This window comes from Cupressus sempervirens, chromosome 6 (assembly GCF_028749045.1).
Source record: "Cupressus sempervirens isolate cs-2001-9-10 chromosome 6, ASM2874904v1, whole genome shotgun sequence".
In the NCBI taxonomy this organism is placed as follows: domain Eukaryota; kingdom Viridiplantae; phylum Streptophyta; class Pinopsida; order Cupressales; family Cupressaceae; genus Cupressus; species Cupressus sempervirens.
Genome location: NC_143123.1, coordinates 467,923,383 through 467,946,395, shown reverse-complemented (window position 1 = coordinate 467,946,395; position 23,013 = coordinate 467,923,383). Strand labels below are relative to the sequence as shown.

The 23,013-nt window shown below is 36.2% G+C and overlaps 1 protein-coding gene across 5 annotated transcripts in view; it reads left to right on the top strand.

The window, feature by feature from the left end:
- LOC149553079 (Protein phosphatase 2C family protein) overlaps positions 1 to 18,405 on the top strand; it is a 268,679-nt gene extending 250,274 nt beyond the window's left edge. For 3 of the 5 annotated variants that reach the window (XM_089788589.1, XM_089788587.1, XM_089788586.1), the window contains one exon: positions 17,991 to 18,405. In XM_089788589.1, the coding sequence (XP_089644715.1) occupies positions 17,991 to 18,110 (120 nt within the window). In that variant the 3' untranslated portion in view covers positions 18,111 to 18,405. Of the gene's footprint in view, positions 1 to 17,953 lie in introns of all 5 variants that reach the window. The other 2 variants (XM_089788591.1, XM_089788590.1) reach the window with 2 other exon arrangements.
- The last annotated feature ends 4,608 nt before the right edge of the window (positions 18,406 to 23,013 follow it).

Sequence of the window (23,013 nt, the reverse complement as noted above, 5' to 3'; positions counted from 1 at the left end):
TTTGCGTTGTGTCCATTTTGTTCACCAAATATTTTATTGTCTTCCAACTTCTTGAGAGTTTCCTCCATGAGTTGTTGAGTATCATTGATCTGTGCATGATTCCTCGCAAGCTCCCTTAATAGTGCCACGAGTTCGGCGGCTATGGGTTTTGGTTTGGCAGTCATTCTATCAATGGAATTTATTCTTCTCTTCCGGCTATAAACTCTCATTCACTGTTCACAAGCTAGCAGGAACAAAGCTCTAATACCACTAGAATGTCTCGATGCCGTTGAAGACAAGATTTCACTGAATCTCAATTTCATTCCTATCGAGTAGCTAGAGGGTGTGGTAATGATTGAGTATGATGTCAGGGATGGCTGTACACAACAATAATATTGGTTTAGATGGGTCGTATGGTGCCAAAGTGTTGGTCGTATAGTGTCTATGTTGTGGTCGCATGGAGGTGAGGAGGGTGTATGGTGGCAGGGTTGGGATAGTACAGTGGAGGGAGGAGGAATGTGCAAATGCCGTATAGTATCAAGGCCATACGGTGGAGACAAGGGAATGGTCGTACTGTGTGTGGGGGCAATTGTGGGTGTTGGCCGTATGGTGAGGAGGTAAGATTGAACAAGGTCGTACGGTGGTGGAAACACAGAGCCGTACAAATGAAATATTGAGTAATATGGATGAACGGATGGGTGAAGGCGGTATGGTCGAGTAAGTAGTGTGGGAATGACAAAAGGCCACATGGTTAGGTATCTGACCCTAACTCTGAATACAATCTTGGTCATACAGAAACACAATAGATTTAGATGAAATTCAGACACAATATTAGAGGCTTGAATACGAATAATTGTTTTAGTAATATATATGCCGAAAGATGATGATCCAATTTGCCAGATCTGAGCGAAGTACTACAGGCGACGGAATAGGGTGAGGGTTGAATCCCACCGAAATCAGAGAGCCAAGTAGGTAAGATCTTTCACTTCCGAAATGGTGAACAACAAAGAATCCACAATAGGAATTTGCAGTATAGAGAAATAATCCAAATTGCATACTTAAAACTACCTACAAGCTGTGCTTAAATACACGTCAAGAAAACTTTTCAAGGGTTTACAAGGATAGCCGATGGCGACACAAACTACAGAAACAAAACAAAAATGGGTTTGAGATATATTAAATCAATCGGCCCATTAACAATAGTTTGATAAATGATTTATTTTATAAGGGGAACATTACAGAGAGAGCTCAAAGCATCAGTGGTAACAACTACATCAACCATCTCTACACTAACTGTGCCAGTAGCTCTGGGACTCTCAACATGCTGAAGCTCAATACTGCTATCCTCTACTGCTATTGAGACAACCACATGTCCTTGTGAAATAAGTCCATCATCAACATTGTAGATAGGACTAGCTGGTTTCGTGTTGAATAAAGGTACATTTGCATCATGGACACATGTCAGGAAAAACAAAAGTTTCCTTCCCTGCAACCTTGATCTTTTCCTTGTAAGGGCAGAAACCATATACCTCACTGCCATCTCAACTATCTCTGGATTTGACAAGCTCTTTCCCAACCTCTGTTGATGAAGCTTAAGTTTCTCCATACTTTCTTGCAAAGCATTCATCTTCGTGCTAACTTCTTCATTACTCCACCGCCTTCTAGAACTGCCACTCGTCCTATGTTTGTCCATGGCTAGAAAATGCTAGAGTGCTAGTCACTCCAAATGCAACAGCAAATCTGACAATAATTAGTATTTTCCTAGCCCACAGGATGGTAGGAAACTGTTCTAATACCAATGTAATAACCCCAACTCGTTATAACTTTGTCAACCACCAAATTCTTCTCTAATTTAGTTGTTTGACATTTCGTCAAACACTATGCAAGCATGCTTTGATACCATTGCAATATCCCTTGCCCAAACCAACTGATTTTAGCTTAAGGAATATTGTCAAATGCTTCTATGTTGCCTTTCTCTTTTCTGATTTTTTTGTGTTTCAGATTTGTTTGATATAGTGTGAATGATGCTAAGAAATTTAGAATGTTCGCAAATGATATTACAAAACCTTTTTCAATGAACTAATATGCAAGTGCAGTTCTTTTTTGTATTTTCAATGCATATACATGGAAACTACATATGGAATGCATACCTACAACGACCTGAAATTTTGACAAACAATTGGCATACAACTATTATGCTGATCATATATGCTATTAAATGGACATTTTGTCAAACAAATGGTATGCAACATATATCTCCTTTATTGAATTCGTTCCCATGTACAATGTTGCCATGAATTTGCCATGACAAATGGGCTTACAATAATGACTACAACAATGCCAAATCTGATTTTGAGTTATTACTTACAATAGCAAAATTATATGCTTAAGATTACAATGCTAACTACTAATAGTTGCAAGAGGAACTTGATAATAGTGTTGTCCAGGGATGGAGATGAAAGTTGCAATCAAAATCAAGCGTAAATACTATAGCGCGGGTACTATAGCGTGGCACTGTTCACGCGTACTGGAGCAGTAAGTAAAAAAATGATTATTGATGGCTACCAAAGATGAATCTTTAGATCTACACTTGATAGTCCTTCAATATTTTTCAAACCCTTTGGTTATTCCTTACTTTAAGCACAAATAGAACTCTGGAATAAAGCTCTCTTGAATGCCAAATTCAGTGGATATTTTACCACCTCAAATGGTTGCAACACTGAAGAATTGATGCTGTCCAATGGCTAACTGAAATTAGAAACCGTTTGTTTCTTCTCCCAAGTTTATATCAGATGCAATTCACAATAATTGGATGTATAACAATGAAGCTCTCGCCTCTATTTATTCTTTTCCTTCACCCTTCTAGAAGGAATAAAATATTAGTTAATTGCACTCTCTAGAAGCTTCCCCTTTCCCAATACAATAATTAGTTGTGCTTCTAGAAAATGCACTCTCTAGAAGCTTCCCCTCTTTCCAATACGATAATTAGTTGTGCTTCTAGAAACTTAAATTAATTGAATATAAAGTCACCTTTAGATTTATTTATTTATTGACGTTAATTTAGTTTATTTCTCCTTATTTCTCCACTTAGCCTTTGGAGAATGAAAATCTAAAAACTCCACTGAGGGTCTAAAAGATGGGAACATTACACAAGGCCACAATTTGCATTAGTGGTGAACTTGGCCTTCTCAAGAAAATCCAGACCAAAGGAGGCAACACTTTTTACATCCTTGATTGCATCTTCCTCACCTAAGCTGATGGTTTGGGTTACCATAAGGATGAGGGTTTTAGATTTGGGGGGGAGGGGGAACCTTCTAGAGAGTGCAATTAACTAATATTTTATTCCTTCTAGAAGGGTGAAGGAAAAGAATAAATAGAGGCGAGAGCTTCATTGTTATGCATCCGATTATTGTGAATTGCATTCGATATAAACCTGGGAGAAAAAATAAGGGTTTCTAATTTCAGTTGGCCATTGGAAAGCGTCAATTCTTCAATGTTGCAACCATTTGAGGTGGTGAAATATCCACTGAATTTGGCATTCAAGAGAGCTTCATTCCAGAGTTCTATTGTGCTTGAAATAAGGAATAACCGAAGGGTTTAAAGAATATTGAAGGACTATCGAGTGCAGATATGAAGATTCATCTTTGGTAGCCATTAGTAATCATTTTTTTTACTTGCTGCTACTGTACGCATGAAATGTGCCGCACTACAGTATTTATTCTTGATTCCAGTTGCAAGTTTCATCTCCATCCTTGGACAACACTATTATCAGGTTCCTCTTGCAATTGTTAGTTGTTAGCATATAATCTTAGGCATATAATTTTGCTGTTGTAGGTGATAACTCAAAATCAGATTTGGCATTGTTGTAGTCATTATTGTAAGCCCATTTGTCTTGGCAAATTCATAGCAACATTGTATATGGGAATGAATTCAATAAAATAGATATATGTTGCATACCATTTGTTTGACAAAACGTCCATCTAATAGCATATATGATCAGCATAATAGTTGTATGCCAATTGTTTGTCAACATGTCAGTTGGTTGTAGGTATGCATTCCGTATCTAGTTTCCATGTATATGCATTGAAAATACGAAAAAGAACTACACTTGCATATTAGTTCATTGAAAAAGGTATTGTAATATCATTTGCGAACATTCTAAATTTCTTAGCATCATTCAAACTATATCAAACAAATCTGAAACACAAAAAAATCAGAAAAGAGAAAGGCAACATACAAGCGTTTGACAATATTCCTTGTGCTAAAATCAGACAGTTTGGGCAAGGGATATTATAGTGGTATCAGAGCTTGCTTGCAAAGTGTTTGACGAAATGTCAAACAACTGAATTAGAGAAGAATTTGGTGTTTGACGAAGTTATAACTAGTTGAGGTTATTACATTTTTGGGAGGTTGGTTACTAGTTTGTTTTGGGTTTGTTTGTATAGGGTTTTTTTAAAGCAAAATATATATATATATATATGAAGCAGAAAATAAGTTTATACACAATTAGAGGCAAGAAGTTATTGTTTTCATTCAAAAATGAACAAATGACATATGAAACAATCCTTTTGGTCATTTTAGCAATCACTTTAAGAATTGGAGGGTTCACTAGACTTAAATTGTGTGTTTTACAAAAAGTCAATGAAAATGACATTTTTAGTCAAACTCACCCCAAATTTATTTTGTGTTCCTCTGATCAAAAGTCTTCTAAAGTTCTTACACGGTCCATCTAAGGGAGTTTTGAGCGAATTTACCTGACAATGGCAGAATTTTGAGTGAATTCAAACCGAATCTGAATTTGCAACAAACTGAATCTCAAATTCCACCTTCCAGGAGCGAATTTAGTAACATAGCTCCTCACCATCACCGATAAGGCCTTCTGAGATCAAATGCTTCTACAACCATCCTTCGCCACCCTCCAACAAGTCCAATGATTTCTTCAAGAAAAGAGCATTGCGTCTTGCCACCACTATCATTATCCAATTCTTGAGCCATCCACCCAGATGAGAAGGGGAAATTTCTTTACCTCCTTTCTCGTCCTACATCATGTAACAATCCTTTGGTAGAGGGATCATATTCATCTCATCAATGTTTTCCATCATATCATCTAACTTGCCCAAGAAACTCTTCTTAAACAACTTCGTACATAGTTCTATCTATTTATCTTTAATATATTAGTGCTATGTTACCGATTCAGATGTGGAATAAGTGGATATTGGATGGGGGATTTTTTTTGGCTACAGATGCATTTGGAAACGTCTATATATGTGTGTGTGTGTGTGTGTGTGTGTGTGTCTATATATATATTATATAATACTAATATATATGTAAAGAATTTAAGAAACTTATAAATACAAAGAAGAGTTAGAAATTTAGAAATACACAAACATACACCATTTGATAGTATCATATGATACTTCACCATTGATCAAGATTCAAGATTTTTGATATGTCAATTAAATAGTTCAAGCTTCATACTAAAACTTCATATGGACAAATATTCATGTTCTAGATTCCATGTCCAAATTACAAAATCAAAAACATAGTTCATGATTCAATGTTCACTAATCAGAATCATAAGAAATCTCAAAAAAATGAGGATCCTTCTCATCTCCAACCGCTGCAAGGTCCATATCATTTGAATCAAGAATGATCCCTCTTGCGCTATTGCACCATGTGTCATGGACCCATCATCACCATCATCCATCATCGTAGTAAGATCATAAAATGTTGCATCCAAGTTTGCACACTCAGGGAATAGATCGTAAAGTTTGGTTGCTCCATCCATGTATTCATCATCCTTACATGACAAAAGATGCAAGTTGGTATGAATGTAGATCAAGTCCTCATCTTTCTTTAACCCAGACCGGTTGCACTTCACTGAATGGATATAGGAGTATGTACTCCAATTCATTTCAGCAGTAGAAGAACTTGCAACCTGCATTGTGTTCACAAAATTAATTTTTAAACATACAAACAAAAAGTAAATGACAATATGAGAGATGTTAAACAATAGATTGTAGAATATAAGTTGTTATCTAAAAACAAAAACCAAAACTTGTGAGAGGATTTTGATTGCAAGAGGTTGTAGATGCTTGTATGGATGACCATAGATGTATCACCTTGTGATTGTTCCCATTTTATTTTGGTCCTTAATTGCAAATGGAGTAAGCCTTGCTCCAGAAGGAAATAACACACTCTTAGCCTCACCTTTTCATGCATCTTATCATCTTGGAAGATTCTTGCAAAAGCTTTTGAGCACCCATTATGAAATGTCCCTTTACTGATTTTATATGATATTTCATGCCTCTAATCAGATTTTCAAAATCAAACAACTAATATCACAAAGATCCACCAAATTTCTCAAGAAACCCCAAATTGGGTATGCCAAAAATAGTGCCAAAAGCTTCACAGCTTCACCTATTAATACTAAATCTGAAAGTGGACATTTTTACAGAAATTTGAGCAGCATAACAACCTATAAAATGACATTTTCAGATCTGTATAACATGCACACAATAGCTCCCAAACGGAGGACAAAAACAATGCTCATCGGGCTCCCGAAAATAGCACAAAATAGCCCGGAATCACCACAAAAACACTAGTAATCTATCTCAGAAGTTTAATCACGTCCCAATACATATTTTCAGCTCTATTTTAACATTTAAAAGTCTGATATACAGCAGCAACCCAAACTGATATGAAATACTCAACCGGAAACACCAAACTCTTACAAAAAATACACCCGAAAACTCACAAATCTGCACTGTTCAGCACAAAGGCAAACTCTGCATGAGCATGCACATGGAATGGCTTCAAACTCCCGTCCTTAGCCTTCTTGGAAACCTGCAAACTCCCGTTCTTGGGTCTCCCTGGAAACCTGCAAACTCCCTTTCTTGGGTCTCCTTCTCCACAGGTTTGGCAGCCTTCTAAGAATAACAAAGAATGAGCAAAAATCAAGTTCTGGAATCAGTCCAAAATGCCTTCAAACCCCTTAAAAGAGGGTATAACCGTAACTCACGTCCAAGAGAGGTTAATGAAACATATTTTAATAATAATTTTCATTTATTAGTCCAACGGTTTCCAAAGATTAACCCCCTTTTTCCGAAACTTCACTTTCTTGGGCCTGCCTGCCTTAGCAAAGATTATTATTTTTTAATTATTTGAAAAGGGGACATGACAAGTCCTCCCCTCCCAAACATTGCTTGTCCTCAAGAAATGGCTGAACAATAAACCAATCAATCCACCTGGATCCCAAATGTAGTCATGAACTATACTACTACCAATTAACACAGGCTCTTGCAATATCCTTTGCAATATGACCAAGAGGAATCCATAATCAAACTGACAATTATAGCTCAACCAAACTCCAAAATCATCACTACCACAGTCAAAAACCCATGAGACACAAACTCTTAGAACATCAGAACCCAAGTAAAGTGGACAAATCAAACTACCAACACAGTAAATACCATCAACGCATCCCACTAGCCTATACGGAATGTACAATCCAACTCTGCAACAATGGTGAACACTCTCGAATGAAACTGTACCAAGTATGGAGAATCCACACACTGTACAACTCCTGCAGTCAACACAACTCTGCAAATCACCGGCCACTATCTCATAACCATAACTCCCATGCACTACTGATGGTGAAAAGACATTACAAGATAAAGAGTAAGAAATGGAATCCAAACCAAATTTGCTTGCCATCAACTCCTCAAAACAAGGATCAAATGCTAACTGATGTACATACCCTGCAATATAATGTTGATTAAAAAAACCAACCTCAGTCAACAACTCACCATGAACAAGTGATACAATCCACTGTGACTGATCACTAGCTAAGTCAGGAGATGTCATAGCCAAAGGAGTAGAATCAATAACAACACCCACTGAAGCATCACTCCCAAACTCCTGCTCTAAGTCACATTTTATCAAGCTGTCAACTGCAGAACCTATCACCATGTCATGCCCATCACAACTCTCATCTTGATGCATCAAACTGTCCCATAACTGATGATAAGCACTAGGAACCAAAGTACATCTCTGTATCATCATCTCATCAACATGGTCATCAAAGGTAAATTGATGAGCGTACCTCACAGTGTAATGCCGATAGAATTCGCCAATCTCAGTCAGTGGCTCAGACTGTAATCTAGATGAAACTAACTGCAATTGATCATTAACCATGTTGGAACTGACTACTACCTCCGAAGATATCACCAAGGGAGTAGTATTACTAGCAGGAACCATGCCAACTGCCGACTCACCAACATCACACATGATCTTTGATACATCTCTAGTCTCCGTGCCATCAGTACTAGAGGCGACCACTATGTCAGGCATACAACAATCTGCTACAACACCCAACTCAACTAAACCTGACTCTAGTGGGAATGAACCTAATATGCCAATGTTAGTATCAAGGATGGATGCATCCCCATCTCCATTGTCTCTGACAATCTCGACCGTGGACATCCTCGGATCACCAAACACCACAGCTTGTGACTATATAGAATCAGGTAAAGACTGTAGTCGCTCTAACTCCATGGTCACCTTAGCCAAATGAAACTGTGACTCCTTGAAATCCAACAGTGTACTCTCAAGAATCTCAGAAGTCACCTCAAGCTGCTGAGTAAGCTCACTCACCTCATCTTCCTTGGCCAACAATGCATCATATGCTGTACTGCCCCCCTCCATAAGATAATCTCTATCGGCTACCAACTGCATATAATCCTGTCTCAAAATTCGAATAGCCTCCCATAAAGAGTGGAACTCTGTCAAGGAAAGATAACTGCCTTCCTGCTCATCACTAGTAGGAGAACCCCATCCATAAATTGCTAACAACTGAAGAGCAGCATCGAAATGCTGGCAAGTGATAGCAATGTCTTGGTCACTAACTCTCAACTGATTATACACATGATGGCACTGGCTTGACTGTCTCCTACAAACCTCCTCTGATGCACTGTCTAAAGGAGTATCCTCAATGTTACTAGTCTCTAGAGTATTAGCATCCATGTCCTGTGAATCAACTCTAAAGCTCATATCAACATACGGAGTATCAAAAATTGTAGCACTGCTGTCCAACTCCTTTGTACCCAAAGAAACTAAGTCTTCAAAACTGCCCACTGCATCCTCCTGGATGTCATCAATGCCAATATGATCCTGGGACTCATCTGTACACAGTGCCAAATATGAAAGATCATCAACACATTCCAGCAAGTATGGTCAACTGCATATATGAACAAAGCCCAACACCGATGTATATAAACTAATACCAACATCGGACAAGCTGCTAGCACAAGAAAAGACAACACCGTGCAATTTGCTAATCAAATCCATGATAGCACCCAAACAAACAGTGCTACCAAAAAGTGTTAAAGATCTCCTGTCAACTGAATCCCAAATGCCAATATAACAATCTCGAGTCCATATCTGTAAACTAGAATCAGCTAGTAACTCAAGCAAACTCCTCACCTGAGTAATATGACCAATACCAACTAACTCCACATACCTGTCATGATGAGATAATGTAGTCACAATACTGTCTTCACTCACCTTCAGTTGGCGGGATAAATCATGTGAAGTACTACTAGCCTCAACCTCATGTGACGAAGCATCTAACTGTGCCTAGTACTCTCTCTTAGAAAAGTCATGAATGCTCAATGTTTGCTCATCTCCACCAAGTATCTCACCATCATGCACAACAACATCCTCATAATCATCATCCTTGAGGTCAAATCTATCTATCACTCTTTGACTAAAATCATCAATTGTAGTTACCTAATCATGACCTTGAGTAGTCATTCCATGATACCACCAATCATAGGCTGCATCTTCCAAGTGTAGACTTGCAATTTGAATAGCATCACTCTCCTTCATGGGGTTAAGTGTGAAAAAGGTCTGTAATTTTTGTAGCCATGCTCTAGCTGAAATTTTATTTGTTCCATCAAAAGTAGGTGCTATAAACTTGCTTATTTTATTTTTGAGCTCTCTTCCACTTATGTCATGCTCCCTTCTGTACTCTTTCTTGGGCATCAAAGTGTTCATTATATCCACATATTCTCTAAAAGGAACCAAACTACGAAAGTCATCATCTAAGCCATTGTAAGTAGCTCTTAATGTAATCAAGTTACCTGTAACCTCTTCCACAGGATTAATGGCTGGATTTGGTACTGGTGGCTCATCTGCAGGCAAGAAAATAGTTTTGGTTGATTTAGATGGTGTGGATTTCAGATTTCTTGGCTCCTCTGAAGTGCTCCCTTTCTCATTAATAGATGCCACTCCTTGTAGTTTTTCTGTCAATATTCGCAAAGCCTCTCTAGTTTCTGCCAAACTATCCACTGTTTGCTTCTAAGTATTTTGGATGTCTTGGAAGAATTTCTTTGCCATCTCATCTAGATTACCCATAATTTTTCCTTCCTTGGATTTTATACTCTTTTGATCAAAATTTCTTTATTCTTTTCTCGCTGTAAATATCTCTTTTCTCTTTCACTTAGTTGCATGCAACCATAAATTTTGACATGCAGCTGATTAGAAGCAACATGCAACCACCAAATTCACCAAGAACTAACATGCAAATGATTAGAAGTAGAATGCAACCATAAATTTTGACATCCAGCTGATTGGAAGCAACATGCAACCATAAATTATGACATGCAAGATTTGGGTAGTTATCAAAACTGACATGCAAGATCTGGGTAGTTGTCAAAACTGACATGCAAGATCTCGGTAGTTGTCAAAACTGACATGCAAGATCTGGGTAGTGTCAAAACTGACATGTAAGATCTGGGTAGTTGTCAAAACTGACATGCAAGATCTGGGTAGTTGTCAAAACTGACATGCAAGATCTGGTAGTTGTCAAAACTGACATGCAAGATCTGGGTAGTTGTCAAAACTGACATGCAAACTTCTACAAACCCTCAGGCTGGCAAGATCATGGCTCTGATACCACTGAAATGTCCCTTTACTGATTTTATATGATATATCATGCCTCTAATCAGATTTTCAAAATCAAACAACTAATATCACAAAGATCCACCAAATTTCTCAAGAAACCCCAAATCGGGTATGCCAAAAATAGTGCCAAAAGCTTCACAGCTTCACCTATTATTAATAAATCTGAAAGTGGACATTTTTACAGAAATTTGAGCAGTATAACAGCCTATAAAATGACATTTCCAGATTTGTATAACATGCACACAATAGCTCCCAAACGAAGGACAAAAACAATGCTCATCGGGTTCTCGAAAATAGCACAAAATAGCCCGGAATCACCACAAAAACACTAGTAATCTATCTCAGAAGTTTAATCACGTCCCAATACATATTTTCAGCTCTATTTTAACATTTAAAAGTCTGATATACAGCAGCAACCCAAACTGATATGAAATACTCAACCAGAAACACCAAACTCTTACAAAAAATACACCTGAAAACTCACAAATCTGCACTGTTCAGCACAAAGGAAAACTCTGCATGAGCATGCACATGGAATGGCTTCAAACTCCCGTCCTTAGCCTTCTTGAAAACCTGCAAACTCCCGTTCTTGGGTCTCCCTGGAAACCTGCAAACTCCCGTTCTTGGGTCTCCTTCTCCACAGGTTTGGCAGCCACTAAAGAATAACAAAGAATGAGCAAAAATCAAGTTCTGGAATCAGCCCAAAACGCCTCCAAACCCTTTAAAAGAGGGCATAACCGTAACTCACGTCCAAGAGAGGTTAATGAAACATATTTTAATAATAATTTTCATTTATTAGTCCAACGGTTTCCAAAGATTAACCCCCTTTTTCCGAAACTTCACTTTTTTGGGCCTGCCTGCCTTAGCAAAGATTATTATTTTTTAATTATTTGAAAAGGGGACATGACACATTAGCAACCTCCTCATCAACATATCTTGCAAATCTATCTGGCATAGAAAGTACCACCTCGTTATAATACCTCAAAGATAAAGCATATGCAAGGAGGTGCAATGCGGTAGTCATCTTGTCCCAATAATGAAGAATTATTGCTTCCACTTTACTACATAAGGCTTGACATTTTGTAGGGTCACTCTCATGCGCTTGTATAGAATGTTTTACCTTCTCAACCATGGTGTCCATGCCATCATACACCTCCCAAGAAAGATGTATTTGTATCAACAAAGCAAAGCATAATCATAATGGGCTTAGTAATATCAAATACATATTGCTCACGAACCCACCAATGTTTATCCAAAATCATACACCTAATCTTTAGGGCTCCTTCTAATTTGAAACCTTCCACGTACCCCATTGAGGACAAATGACCAATTAGCTCAAAACATGTTTCATCTTTATAAGTCGTCTCACAACAATAGTATGAGATGCAAAACGGGTCTCAGCAACCTAAACAAGTTAACAATATGTCAATTGACAATAAATTATAAATATTAACTAAAAATATCAAATCCATGAAATTTGATAATTGCAACAAATTAATTTAATTTCAGCAACTCCAATTTTGACTATGCTCTAAAATTGGATTGTGACATGTTGTGGTTAGTCACAAACATATGTATGTCCTCTCCCTCTTCGTATATTTGCTTCACCCAATCTATTTGAGTGCCAATCTATTGCATAATCAAGTTGAGGGAGTGTACATTGCATGGTGTCCAAAAAATATGGTCATACCGACCTTCAACCAAAGCACCAACTCCCATGCAATTTTTCAGATTCTCTGTAACAACCTATACCACATTTTCACTACCCACCATATCTGTGATCTCAATGAGAATATTAGAGATGAATTTTGAATGTTGTACCTCCCCTTGACAATCAATTTCTTTTAAAAACATTGCCCCTTTTGGGGACACTGCAATCTCATTAATTAATAGTCTATTTCTTGTATCTTTCCAATGATCAGACACAATTGTCACACCTGCAGTTTTTCAAGCATTTCTAATGTGTTGAAGTGCTTTCTCTATAGAAACTCTCTCCTTTTGCAAGATTGTGGTACTCATCTTTTCATACCTAGGACTTGTGTAATCATTTGGTGGTTCTTTGATGACTCTTACCATTTCCTTCCAATATGGTGATCTTACTAGGTTGAAAGGAAGACTATTTGAATAGAGGCAACATGCAATGGCTTGATTAACACGGTCTCTTGCGTCCATTTTAGCTGTAGAGTGCAATGGGCCTCTTTTCTGGGCCGATGCATTATTTTGTACTTCATCCTCCTCTCTTGGTACAGGTACTTGCATGAATGGATGTCTGGAAGATACAATTGGTTCCATTTCAGCGGGTGGTTACATTTTGTTCTTTTTTTAGGGAGGTTGATAATAACTTTTTTTTGATCTTTTAACCAAATGATCAACTTCTTGTTCTTTTACAAACAAAACTATCTGTGCATCAGACAACCCTTTCCCATTTGCACCTTTGCACATTCCAAAACCTCTACTAGTAGGGCCCATGAAATGAAGTTTTACTCAAGAATAAGAGCTATTGAAAGGCTTTCCTTTGTTACTTTGGCATTAATTAGAACTCCAAATATAGGAACCACTACTTGAAATCTGTGATATTCTTGTTATATGTCTCCTTAGAGGAGACCCTAAATCAATTTGAATTATCCCCTCCTTGCCCTGCCACTGAACTTTGACCTTGTCCTCCCATTGAACTTTGACTACCGGTGGTAGCCATTCTTGCACAATACAATGTAGTTTCTTTTTATAATAAGAAATTAGATAAATTTAAATAAATAAAAAATCTATGAATATCAAGCATATAAGTAAAAAACAGTGATTCAAAACCATTCAAATAGATACCTAAACTTATTTCTAATTTTCTTTTAAATTTTTTTTGAAAAAAACTTGAAAATCTCTTGACAACCTTGAAAAAATTCATTGAAACACTCAAAAATGGGATAAATTGCTTACCTCTTAGTGTTTTAATGAACTTTAATGAACTTGTGAAAGCCAACTCTCGCCCTACGATCATTCCTCTTCGAAAATAATCAAGTTGCCTTCAAAATGCCAAAATGGAAGCCAAATGAGAGGAGCAAACCCAGCTGCAAACAAAATGATGGTTGAAAGACCTCTATTAAGGCCATTTTAGGGTTTGGCAAAAAAATATATTAATAAAGTGCTAAAAAACATGTTTTTATTGTCTTTTAAATTAAAAACACGTCTTCTTTTTCTTTTTCTGGGCTGATGCCCATGGAGGTGACCGAAAGTGCCCATATGCCACCCACAGGCATTGTGCTGCATCTAGATGCCTATAACAGGCTTCTGTTCGCATCTAGATGCTTGTGGGTGTCATCCGGGCAGCATCCGCAGGGTATCGCCTCGCATCCACACTTTCATCCACCTTCGCCTCCACCTCCAGGCATATCAGCTGTGAATTGGTATCCGAGTATTAATGTTCTACATTAAAATGTAACATTTTAAAATACATTAATTTGATCTTTATTTATTAGTATATAAAGTAAATTTTATTGAATCTATTGAAGTTTATTTATCAGTATATTAAAGAGTTGCTTAATTCATTTGTCGTATCCCCTGTATGAATCCTGATTGTGATGTTCTCGTCCCTTTATACATCATTTCAATTTTGTGAAATCTCTGGGAGACGAAACTTTAAAATTTTCTTACATTAAGTCAAACATGTTGTCAATGATAAGGGACTATTATATCAAGTGTGAAATGTGTGAAAGGCAGATCCAACACAGAACTGATGAGAAACATCATGAGCACGTATCAAGATTGACCTAAAGTAATTAAGCAACCACTCATAACTTTATTCTATTGACCACATGTAAAGAGCAGCAATATCGATCATTTTCGATAACTCACCACATATCAGAGTGGATCAGCTGAAACTATTGAGTTTCTTTATATCTGCTATTATAATCTGAACCAGACCATTTGACTCGATAAGTCCAAAAAATATATTAAAATTGTTAGTAAAAGAAATTCGAACAGCAATCCCTTGGTAATGATCAACAATAAAGCATGCTCGGTAAGTAACAGCAATAACTTCTTAGGGGTTGGGATTTACCGGGATGAAGACAAGGTGACAGTGAGAGCAGCATAACCACAAGATTTCACACCCAATTAATATTTAAGTGAATTCTGTAAGTCAGCTATCATTGTATACCTTGATGCCTTCTATCAACATAAGTATCATTTCCTAGTGAGTGAAAGTAATGTTCAGTCGAGTGGTGGTCTCTATCAATTAAGTGATTTCATAATGATAACCTTTATAATTGATTTAATAATCAAGAGCAACAGTTCAATCATGAGCATTGATATTAATTGACAGGGATCCTAACTAGTAAATATTAGTCATCAAGGTGTCGAGAGAAGATAGACCAACTAAATCATAGAGGCATGAATTAGATGGCACCGACTGATATTATTAAATCAATTTAAGAAAATTACAAATTACTAAATAATAGAGATCACTACTAACCATCGCAAATTGATAAGCTAAATGCAAATTGCTATTGCTATGAAAGGAGGTGTCTCATCACTTATGAAGAGATGTGATCCTTGTCAATTGAAGGCTATAAGAAGGCAGTCTCCATCGTTCAAACTCATTCATTAATTTGGAAACATATATTTTCTTTTATCCCTTTGTGGATCTGCTCAATGGAGCAATTGCTTACTTGACATTAAGGATTGTATACTCAATTGAATAAATTGGAAATCAGAAATTATTATTCATATATTAAGTGGTTCTCATTAAAGGGAAGAGACCAGAAAGGAAATGAATCATATTTAATGCTGATGAGCATTAATGAATTAATACTGATTATAGAGTACTGTATCTGAATTCTATCAGGGATATATATATAAATAAGATAATAATGAGTACATACCCTATTTCTCAATCACTCGCTATATGGTTAAGAGGATAGGTTGGTTTTGAGTAATGCCTCACAATGTAGGAGGAAACTCCCAAAATGGGATAAGGGCATATATCATGAATTTTTGAGGGAGAAGTCCCAAGATAGGTATGCACGTGTTTTGAAAACCCTGATGGAGCCTACTTGTAGATTCGTTTCCAAGTTCCTTAAGGACGAATATTCCACAACCTTCTTAAGGTTGATGTTTAGGAGAGAAGTAAAGAATTAGTGCTTAATTATGTATTATGTATTATGAATTGACAATTGTTTCTTAACTTAATCCAATTTAAATGCATAATGATGTAAGTTAATCATTGGGAATTGGCATTGTCCTATTTGGAAATGTTATAAATTGCCATTTCCAAAAGCAATGCAAACCTTTGTTTGGACCTTTAGGGTAAATTAAGAAAAGTGATAGTTGGGACATGCATTTTATTAGTTGAATTTAATGTAAAATTTCTTTTTTGAATTTTTTCATTGCCAAACCTTATTTGAATGTCACTGTTGCCAAACACGAATTTCAGTTCGAACCCTATGACTTAGCTTGTAATTGTATTTGGCCTCTCATCACCAATAATCTTCCTCTTTCCTCTTGAAACAATATTATCACTAGTACCACTACCATGGATGTCACAGGTATAGGTGATTGTTCACTTGCCAATCATTGAGCCAGCATTGTTACATCTTTACAACTCTTTACCACAAGCATGTTGCAATCTTTGAGTTTCTACCTTCTCATCCTCCTTTATGTTTGGACAAACTTAACTCCATGGCTTGTAACACTCATGAAATGAGACTGCACCTTGTGTAGCTTTCTCTAAAATTTGTCTTTAGCTTAACCTCAACCTTTTGCCCCCCATATTTTTACTTTTGGTATCTAGGGTTGTCCCAAATTTGGAGCATAGGTTCTCTTTGTGTAAAAGGCCCTTTGCATAAGGTTTCAAGACAATTAAAGGCCGCTCAAATGGATTTGGTGGCTGTTCACCTCCACCCTTGACATTTCCACACTCTGATGAGATTGAAACTCTTCCATTTATTTGATTTTCTTTCACTTCGTTGTGACTACTGTCATTCACACTGCTGCTCATGTTTGTTTGTGAGATTTAATGAAAAATTGAACTGAAAAAAAATCAGACATATTGATTTCTTAATTCAAAATTAAAGATAAATATATATAGAATGACATACCTCTATTACGAAACTGTTATAAACCAAATATGCCTTGGGATTCAACCTATCCTACAACTTCTTCAAACCTTACAGGAACAATATGATTCTCCTTCAACTTCAAACCCTGCTACAACCTGCAATATTTATTTGTCAAACATAAAATGAAATCAAATACATTGAAATGAGCCTGTTTTTTCCCATTTATGATGCCTTGGGGTGTAGGAGCCCGCTAAAAATGAATAAATTAGTGGTTGTTTGAAGTGCTTTAACTTTTTCCATCAAAAAAAGGGAACTGGATATCCCCTCTGTGCACTTCATCATTGAATTTTATTGGGACAACATACAGATGTCCCCAACACATCTCTGCATCCTTGTAATGTCCTGGAAATGGGGATGTGTCAAAAAAGGCTGGAATAGTCCCCAGGTTTCCTTGATAAGATGTCTTCAGATAAAATCCAAACCTGATGTAAATGACTAAAATAGGTGCATGGAGCATGGTAAAAGAAATTATGTGTATATGACTAGTTAGAATAATTTTGTGGACCGAGTTTTAAATGTAGATAATTATTAAACAAAATAGTGTCCCGAGCATTGTTAATGCCAGTTATAAGAAGGGTTGGGTGTATGGTCATTCTGATTTGTAGCAGTGTTATGGTAATTGCAAATAAATTTTCTGCAGAAGATTTAAATTTCTTTATTTATTCCAAATACTCTATAACTTTCTTTTGTTTGATTACAAATTTTCTTTGTTCAAAATATAATTGGCTGAATGTAGCATTCCTCGCAATAACTTTTGAGTGGAATATTAAGAATATTTCAATTATGCCCATAAGTTGTAGAACAGACAATAAATTGGGAATTTCATGATTAAGATTGAAGTGTCTAAAAATACTATAAAATATTCTATTTCTTTTAGCAGTATTGTTTAATTTATTCAGGTACAAAATTGTTTATAAATCTTTACGTTGGCAATAGGAAGGGTCATCTACAAATGTTGCTTGCCGTCGTCTTATACGTGAAGCTATTCGTGAACGTCGTTGCAAGGACAACTGTACAGCCATTCTCATTGTCTTTCAGCATCCGGAATCATTATGAGTGGAAACTCAAAAGTGGTCCTTCAATTCTTTCTCTTTCATAGTTTTATGATGGGTAAATTGTTCCCAACAATGTATTGTGCTGAAACTGCATACGTAGATCAATTTGATTAAACATAAGGGTATTCATAAGTATATGAATTCCCATGTTAACATCTAACTCACCAATGAATGCTGAAGAGTGAGTTGTTTAATGTGCATTTGCTATTTATTAAACAATGTGTTACTCTACCAACATGTCAAATTAGTCTATTAAATGACTTAGAAATAAAATTCATCTCAAGTTCTAATTTTAATTGTATGGTAGTTTGGATTGAATTCATTGAAAAGGGTAACTTCAGATAACCAAATGTCCTTTTCCTAATTGTTCAGTAGTACAATATGATTGATTATGCCACACATCAAGTGTCTCCAACTGTCATGAATGTTGTAATAGAAGTGTACAACTTCAACTGTTTTAACCTTTGAAACATCTATTATGTACATCATGACAATGTTAGGTTTATAACCTTTAAAACATGTATTACGTGCATCATAACAATGATAGAGAACATTGGGCTTTTTGAACTTTAAAAAAAAGTTTTATCGAGGGTAAAGGAGTGTTTCTGAAAAGAGACAATAACAGTGAGCACAAGGTATAATATCACAAAAATAGGAGATAAATTAACTCAAGGTAACTTGAAGCCATGCCTCTGCAAAAGGTCCTAGACACTGGTAACAGACCCACCCATAGTCAAATTAAAGAAAATGTTCTTCCTGGCTATTTCCCTTTTTCAATTTCAGAACCTGAATTAAAAGAGTCCAAGGGGCTTCTACGAAACCTCTTGTCCCATTCCATTTTTGTGTTTACTTATTTGTATAAGGTGATCAAGGCAATGAGAAATGAATTGGATTGGGCTGTTGACATTTTCTTCCCAGATTCCATTGGCAGGCCTTCACTAGCAATATAGCCCATTATAGCCCATTCCACACAGGGTTGATTGTTAAAGCAATGCCCATTCTATTTTCGAATGGGTGGGGTTATTGTGCAATGAAGAATCGTGTCCCTGCTTTCCTTCCTGTCTCTCTGCTCCCCTGCCCATAGAATTTTAGGCTCCCTGTTTTGAACAGAAACTGGGGGCCAATCTCCTTGATCCTCAAATTTGAATGCTTGTTAGGACTTTTAAAACTAGAAATATTATTAATAATTTATTCAAATTTTAATTTGACCCAAAGAATGTCAAACCTCCTTGTCTCTATTTTGCAAGCACAACTCTTCAATAATTGGAGGGTGATAAAGCTCCTTTTTTATTTACTTTTTCCTTAGAAGCTATGCTTCCTTCTATTGTTCAATCAAATAATATATTGAAGTCTAGTTGATGCACCTCTCGCCAAAAAATCCTCAAAACCAATCTGTTGCACCCAATTTCCTCATTTAGAAGACAAGATGATTGAAGAGGAAGTGTCTTACACACATCCACTTCAAACAAAACTTAGCGAATTGGATTTGGTCATTGCATCAAAAACCATGAGTTGCACAGAAGAATTATCATTGCCCATCAAAACCTCCTTGAAATAATCCAATGGCAAGCCTAGGCGCCTAACCCAAACCATGACCTTTTCTCAAGCTCAAAACTTAGTTTCCATTTTTTTAGGAAAAACCTTCTTTTACAAAGAAACCACAAACAATCAAAGGGGACCCAGACACAATCTCCACTATTCGAAAAGGATACCATAAAGAATTGGTTCATCTGTAATGTCTTTTCCTTAGGTAGTTTAATAATGGAGGTTGGTCTATTATCTGGGTTACTATAGGCCAACAGAGTAGATAGGGAATCCATCCAGGGGCTTATGGAACTATGTGTGGCCTTTATATGCTATTTTGGTCAATTTGGGATAATCTCCTAAATTTTAAGAGGGATCCCTTCATTTTAGGGATTGACTAGAAGTTGATTAGAACACATCATGAGAACTTTGGGATCATTCTAGAGACTTTGGTTGGACTTCTTAATTTAATGGGGTATCCCTATTTTTTAGGCAAGGCTGTTAGTTCACTACAACATTTAGACATCATTGTGGAGTAGTGGTAATGGTCAGAATTCAATTTGTAGTCTAGATAATGAGTTCATGAATAAATTTGGTAATATTGAAATATTTACCTTAATATTTTTATTATCAATAATTTAAGAAGAGGTAGCTTAAGGAAAATAATAAAGTAATAATAAAATACCCCTTGGCACAATTCCCTAGGTGAATAAGTTGTAACTATAAAGTGGTTTCTTTTACTTTCATGTGAAATATACCTTCAAGGTTTGATTTATGAGCAGCAGTAACAAGGATGGATTGTTCGAAGGAGAAAGGGCATTAGCAGTGGACTATGCATCTATTCTGCCAGCCTCAATTGAAACCCACGTATGGAGGGAAGAAGTATGAGAGAAAGTCTTGGAGACCATAGTGTGGACTCCATTTAGTGTGAGCAGTAAAAATGATGAATTGTTCAAAGGAGAAAGGGCATTAGCAGTGGACTATGCATCTATTCTGCCGGCCTCAATTGAAACCCACGTATGAAGGGAAGAAGTATGAGAGAAAGTGTTGGAGAGCATAGTGTGGACTCCATTCAGGGTGAGCCCCACTGTAGATTGGTTAATGTACCTTTTTCAAACTGCTAGCACAAAACTTCTTTGCCTTGCAAACTCACAAGAAGAGACCAACAAAGAGAACTACTGCCAACATTTCTTGCAATGGTGTGAAGAAAACATAGGGAAGAACAAAAATGAGTTGAAAGCAGAAGGATGCAACACATCCTATATTCATAGTGTTGTTGGTTATTATATACATGGATTGCTGGAAATCAGAATTAAACAATATTTTTGAGACTTAGTTGTTGGAAGTAATTACATGAGTTAGTTGTTCACATTTTTGAAATGTATGTGTGAGAAATTTGGGAAAATATCTAGTAGGGGATATTACTTTGGTATCAAAGTTGGTTTTCTTCTTAGCCTATGAAATTTATTCGGAATCAAAGTTACCGATTCTCATTCAAGATGTTCAGGTGCAAAGATAGAAATATTTACAATTCTAAAGTGTCAATAGGTAAGAGAGAGAGACACTTCAACATTGGTTCAAGAAAAAATAAAAGTAATGGAATGGGGTTATGGAAGAAAATTTTGATGGTCACCACTAGTTTATACAAAACAAACAAATGTAGAATTGATGGGTTCCAAGCAGTTTTATCATTTTCAAGGTTTTTTTTTTTTTTGTATATTATTTATGGAAGGATGACAACAACAAGATACAATTGTTTTTCATTATTTGTGGACGAGATTATTAAATGAACTTGTGGGAAATTATTTTGGCAATCAATAATTTGATAAGTAGGAGATAATTTCCACAGCTAGTAGTTAAGCGCGCTCAGGCTGGAGTAGTACTGGGATGGGTGACCTCCCGGGAAGTCTCGGTGCTTCACCCCTGTGAGCATCACCTAGATCCAATGAGTGTTAAGTGTTCCATTTATTCTAATGAGAGATGGATTCATGTTGAATCACTACTCATGAAATATGGGTCATCGAGTTTGACTCAAAATCACACAGTTAAATCCTGATATTCATATCACAATTTGACTAGCTGTGGAAATTATCTCCTACTTATCAATTGATGAGCTTAAGGGGCTTTCTAATGAATGGTTCATAAGGCACAACACTTGGTGAAGGTTTTGCAAATGGGGTTGCAAGCTTTGGGTTTAACTAAGGAGGAAACTCTGTAGTTAAGCGCGCTCAGGCTGGAGTAGTACTGGGATGGGTGACCTCCCGGGAAGTCCCGGTGCTTCACCCCTGTGAGCATCACCTAGATCCAATGAGTGTTAAGTGTTCCATTTATTCTCATGAGAGATGGATTCATGTTGAATCACTACTCATGAAATATGGGTCATCGAGTTTGACTCAAAATCACACAATTAAATCCTGATATTCATATCAAAATCAATAATTTCCCAAACATAAAACTATACTACTAGTGTTGGAAGTTTATTGGCTCATTATCATAGGTATTTCCAAGCGGCAATTAGTATTCACGAAACCTCTATGTGAGGTTCTAATTAATTAGATTTGTTGTGGCAGATATTATGAAGTTGTGGGATTAAATTAAATATATGCGGTCTTGACTAAATATTTATTTGAAAGTCTACTAGGTTAGGTGCGATATATGTTTTTATATTTATCTATTAATAGAAGAAATTTTATTCATAGAAATGAACAAAAAAAATGAAGAATTGATGGACTCCTTGTGGAAGGGTGCTATACAAGTTGCAACATGCTACGGGAAGATATTATTATGACGTGAACTAGGTCCTTAATATTTAATTAATATTGCTCAGCAAGTCTAATTATGAGGCCTTTCATATAATGTTCAAATATAAATTGAACAAAAAACACTGTAGTACTATTAGTATTTGTTGATAGGCTACATGGAATCACTTTTTGTTAGCTTTTATTAAAAAGTTTTATTTAGACCAGTTATTTCAATATATTTATTTTCTATTTTTCTCTAAGAAAATTCTAAAGTCTACATGTTAATTTTTTAAGATTTATTGACTTAGTATTAATTGGCTAATGGATTTAGAGTCTTATGTACGAATTTAAGGGAGATGGGGGAAAATTTTAGGATGCACTACCTGCATTTATAGAATTTTTCATTCTTAAATTAATTTATAAGTTTTGAACCATTTTATTCCTCTTTACCAACACCCCTCTGCTTTAATAATTTATTAAATGGCATAGTTCAAAAAGATAAAGCCACATTATTATTATTATTATTATTATTTATTAGTAAAAGGTTAATAACAATTTTTATTAATATAAATGATACATACATATTTCTTCCTTGTTCAAAGTGGGGGCACCAGGGGTAAAAGAACAGGGAAGAAAACT